Source organism: Nansenia antarctica (genome assembly GCF_963989245.1).
Source record: "Nansenia antarctica genome assembly, chromosome: 2".
In the NCBI taxonomy this organism is placed as follows: Eukaryota; Metazoa; Chordata; class Actinopteri; order Argentiniformes; family Microstomatidae; genus Nansenia; species Nansenia antarctica.
This window is the reverse complement of record NC_137675.1, coordinates 10,431,746-10,436,745: the sequence shown is the minus strand read 5'-3', so window position 1 is coordinate 10,436,745 and position 5,000 is coordinate 10,431,746. Positions and strand designations below refer to the sequence as shown.

General features: G+C 44.4%; 1 protein-coding gene across 1 annotated transcript in view; it reads left to right on the top strand.

Moving 5' to 3' along the window:
- Positions 1-5,000, top strand: part of LOC308151557 (disco-interacting protein 2 homolog C-like) — a gene marked incomplete at both ends in the record, with an annotated part of 192,654 nt that overhangs the window by 173,060 nt on the left and 14,594 nt on the right. The window contains 2 exon segments of the mRNA XM_080524453.1: positions 1,933-2,101; positions 2,328-2,498. Of these exon segments, the coding sequence (XP_080380579.1) occupies positions 1,933-2,101; positions 2,328-2,498 (340 nt within the window).

Here is a 5,000-nt window from a genome sequence, read left to right as displayed (position 1 = left end):
AAACAACACCAAGGGACACGTTTCTTTTCTCTGAAGCTTTCAAACGTTCAGACGTTTGTTTTACAGCGTCATTATCGCACCTCGACCCCTGACCCAGGGAATATGGTTGGGAATTCTATTAGAAAAAAGAAAAAAAATGACTTTGTTACGCAATCAAAATAATGAGCTATTTAAAGTGATAGCCTACTACAACATCCTCTACCATGGTTGAAATTGAGGACAGTGATAACAGCAGTCAAGAGAGCAGTGATGATGATGATGATGATTAAGCTTGTAGCATAAATAAATGCTTAGGCTGTAACCTTTTGTTGAAAAGTTGATTTCAGTGTTTACAGAACAGAGCAGTGCTTAAAGAGATGTCAGTTGATTTCATTGTGTTTAAAGGAGTCTGACTGACTTTCATGCTTAAAGAGCAGTCATTTGATTTTGCATTTGTTTATTTTGTTTTGCACACAATCATTTGTTCGTTCATCTTTATTTATGAATAAATGTCGTTTTGCTAATATAAGTTATCCATGTATCCCTTTTTCATCCAGCCTGTGGGACGGGTCGTGACTCGCGAGCTCGGGGAGCACCAAGCAGCATCCCTAGGTGCTCCTCTGAGCACTGGCCCCAAAAAGTTATGTGCACCCCTGGTTATTAGGTCTAAAGAATGAGGTGCTAGGTCTAAAAAATTTGATTAGCTTGTCCTGCAAGGAAATCAGTCCGACCACATCTATTTACATGGAAATTAATCAAGCTGGAACCAAAGAAATGCCAATTCGCTGCCCCCGGGAGAAATTATTGGCGAACGAAGCTACGACAGGATGCCAAAAAGCTATCACATGGTGTCGCGAATAGGTCTAAAATTATATTCAAAGAGGTCTAAAAAAGGTCTAAAAAGGTCTTAAATTTGTAGGAACCCGGGTGTATACTCACTATCTCTCTTCTCCCTCCCTCCCTCCAAAGTGTATACTCACTATCTCTCTCCTCCCTCCCTCTGTAGTGTATACTCACTATCTCTCTCCTCTCTCCCTCCATAGTGTATACTCACTATCTCTCTCCTCCCTCCCTCTGTAGTGTATACTCACTATCTCTCTCCTCTCTCCCTCCATAGTGTATACTCACTATCTCTCTCCTCTCTCCCTCTGTAGTGTATACTCACTATCTCTCTCCTCCCTCCCTCTGTAGTGTATACTCACTATCTCTCTCTCCTCCCTCTGTAGTGTATACTCACTATCTCTCTCCTCCCTCCCTCTGTAGTGTATACTCACTATCTCTCTCCTCCCTCCCTCTGTAGTGTATACTCACTATCTCTCTCCTCTCTCCCTCCCTCTGTAGTGTATACTCACTATCTCTCTCCTCCCTCCCTCTGTAGTGTATACTCACTATCTCTCTCCTCCCTCCCTCTGTAGTGTATACTCACTATCTCTCTCCTCCCTCTGTAGTGTATACTCACTATCTCTCTCCTCCCTCCCTCTGTAGTGTATACTCACTATCTCTCTCCTCCCTCCCTCTGTAGTGTATACTCACTATCTCTCTCCTCCCTCCCTCTGTAGTGTATACTCACTATCTCTCTCCTCCCTCTGTAGTGTATACTCACTATCTCTCTCTCCTCCCTCTGTAGTGTATACTCACTATCTCTCTCCTCCCTCCCTCTGTAGTGTATACTCACTATCTCTCTCCTCCCTCTGTAGTGTATACTCACTATCTCTCTCCCTCCCTCTGTAGTGTATACTCACTATCTCTCTCCTCTCTCCCTCCATAGTGTATACTCACTATCTCTCTCCTCCCTCCCTTCGTAGTGTATACTCACTATCTCTCTCCTCTCTCCCTCCATAGTGTATACTCACTATCTCTCTCCTCCCTCCCTTCGTAGTGTATACTCACTATCTCTCTCCTCCCTCCCTCCATAGTGTATACTCAGTATCTCTCTTCTCCCTCCCTCCGTAGTGTGTACTCGGGCCACCAGTCCATCCTGATCCCCCCGTCTGAGTTGGAGGTGAACACGGCCCTGTGGCTGCTAGCGGTCAGTCAGTACAAGGTGCGAGACACCTTCTGTTCCTACAGCGTCATGGAGCTCTGCACCAAGGGACTGGGCCTGCAGACGGACTCTCTCAAGGTACAGTATCTACCGGAGGAATCGCAAACAAAAACAACACCACATTATCTGGAATAATATAGATTTTAGGAAGTATATCCCTGAAGAAATAGCCTAAGCAGTCAAACTGACAATAAAAATCAAGCCTCTCCTATGAAATGTTTTTTTTTTGGTGAGGCTAGTTCTGGTTTGACCCAGTTCAGTTCAACGTGGTCTGTTCTGTCCCCTGTTCCCCCCCCCCCCCCAGTCTCGAGGCCTGGACCTGTCCCGGGTCAGAACCTGTGTGGTGGTAGCGGAGGAGCGGCCCAGGATAGCCCTGACCCAGTCCTTCTCCAAGCTCTTCAAAGACCTGGGCCTCCACCCCCGGGCCGTCAGCACCTCCTTCGGCTGCCGGGTCAACCTGGCTATCTGTCTGCAGGTTCGTCTGCTCTCCTGCTCTGCTCTGCTCTCTACTGCTCTGGTCTGGTCTCTACTGCTCCTCTGGTACTGGTCTGGTCTGGTTGGGTCTGGTTCAGGTGCACACATGGGCCAAATACTGTACGTAGTACGTCTTGATACTCGTCGAAGATACTTGCTGTTTGTGGACGACTTTTGGACGACTGTTCCATTGAGATGCAGTTTAAGCAGTTTAGCAGTTTAAGCTTTTGAGAGCGTTGACATAATGTGTTTATCAGGGGAGGCTGGTGGAGGTGGAAATCGGAGGATGGGCACCTTGTAATGCATGGAACAGAATGAGGACTCCACATTCCATTCCGTGTATTACAATTAGGGCTGCACGATTAATCGATTTTAAATCGAAATCGCGATTTGAAATGATGCGATTAGCTAATCGCAAAGCCTGCGATTTGCCTGCGATTTTTTTTTATTATTATTTTTTTATTTTATTTTTTTAAACCTTTATTTTACCAGGAAGTCACATTGAGATTAAAACCTCTTTTGGAAATTTGATCAGCACTCATGGAATGCCTCTTGTCCAATCAAATTACTTGGTCTCTTTATGACTTTGAACCCGGCGCTCTCAGAGCGAATTTACGAACGCAGGCATAGGTTGTGTCACGACAGTCAGTCCAATTATTATGAGACTTTGGGCTAACGTAACGGAGACAATTAGACACCACATGGCTTACTGGACGTATGATAAACGTTAGTATGTTATAATTGCGACAGGTAAGTGTACAATTTCACTATACTAACTGTACCAGCCAAGTGCATGTCGGTGCTGTTAGTCCAGCCTTAAACTTAGCTTAGCTAACTTGTAGTCTTCGAGACGGTAGCTTAGCTTAGCTACTCATGCTAACCCGGCGTTAAAGTACAGACACAGAGTTGACAGTCTCAGCAACCTGCGGGTTGGTGTTTATATAGTATAGCAGGCTTATGGATACATGGAAGTTAACTGTTCTGTTGTCAAACATGAATGTGTCCTGTATGCATAACCTCATACCATTCGTTCATACCAGCCGGCTTTAAAGACGCAGAGGTTAGCCTAGCCTAGCCTTGGGCTGAAGTATGTCACAGATTCCTAAGTCAAGGTGACGTGTGTCTGTGCTCCATAGTCAGAGACCACCATTCTATCATTCATCAGTTCGACTGTTGACCGAGTCATCTAGATGTGGTCCTTTCAGTTATAGTCACAGTGTATCCCCAAATGATCATTTTAATAGCTGGATCATCTTAGAAAGTAGCCACCTGTCTAGATGAGATGAGGTTATATATACAATTCATATCTTTTAAGTTCTCATCCTTGCATTAGAATTAGAGCAGTTAATAGTTTGATGGTATCATGTGGTAATGCTCTCTGAAAATAGGTGATAGACAGATTCATCCAATCACCTGCCAAGTATTTTTTTGAAAGTACCTGCCCTTTTCCAAACAGCTTCCAATTAAGCTTTCCTAGATGGTTGTGTGAAACAAACCACCTGAGTCAGGTTAGTAATGCTCCATCACATGTTTTAATCTGAAGCTTGATTTTAAAGCAACCCAACTTTAAAGCAACCCAATGTAAGTTTAGTTCTTTCACTCGTAGCTCGGGCTGTGGGGGTGCTAGAGGAGGGAGCCTCTAAGTCCCCTGAAGACGTACAAACAAACTGCACGTTGATACGACCTTCCTAGCCGGAGATATGGCCACACTTTACAAAAACTCCCCTTTTTTTTCCTTTTTTTTTTTTTTTTGCTATTTAAAAAAATAATAATCGCAAATTAATCGCAATCGCGATATCTGTCCAAATAATCGCAATTCGATTTTTTCCCCCAAATCGTGCAGCCCTAATTACAATGAGCCTGTCCTCTGATTTCTACCTCCACCAGCCTCCCCTGGTTAAGTGGCACTGGCTGTGGACTCTCTAGTAGTCTATTGTGGTTCCCTAGTTGTGGGTTGGAAGTCTCGATGTGTCTCTCTCTCTCTGTCTGGTCTGGTCTGGTGCCTATCGAGATGACTTCTTCTCCAGTCTGAAGTTACTTTGGTCTGTTTTACTAGGAAGACTAGACGTCTATGAACTCCTTAGTCGGAATGGAGTTGATTTGTCTTTTTGGGAGGGAGTTTGTCTGATTTAAATTTCTTGAACAATTGGTGTAAACATTCGACTGTCTTTGCAGCTTAACCTGGGGGAACTAGCTACAGTAATCTCACACAGCTTTGTGATCCCTCTAAGAAATTGGACACCTTGAGAACAACGTAACAGTTTTTACACCGACGGAAGTCTTCGCTCGTGCTCACACAAGACATACATTTGTTGTTTTGGAATTCGTGGGAATTCTTTTTTTTCCTGTTTTCTATGCTGGTTGCAGCTTGCTTGTACACCACGATAACGCTATCTGAAACGGTAGAGATATCCTTTTCGTGGCTTGGAGACTTTTCCGATTTCCCCAGCAGGCACTTGGGGCCCATGGTGTTGAGGCCCACAGTAATAATCCCTCTATCAGT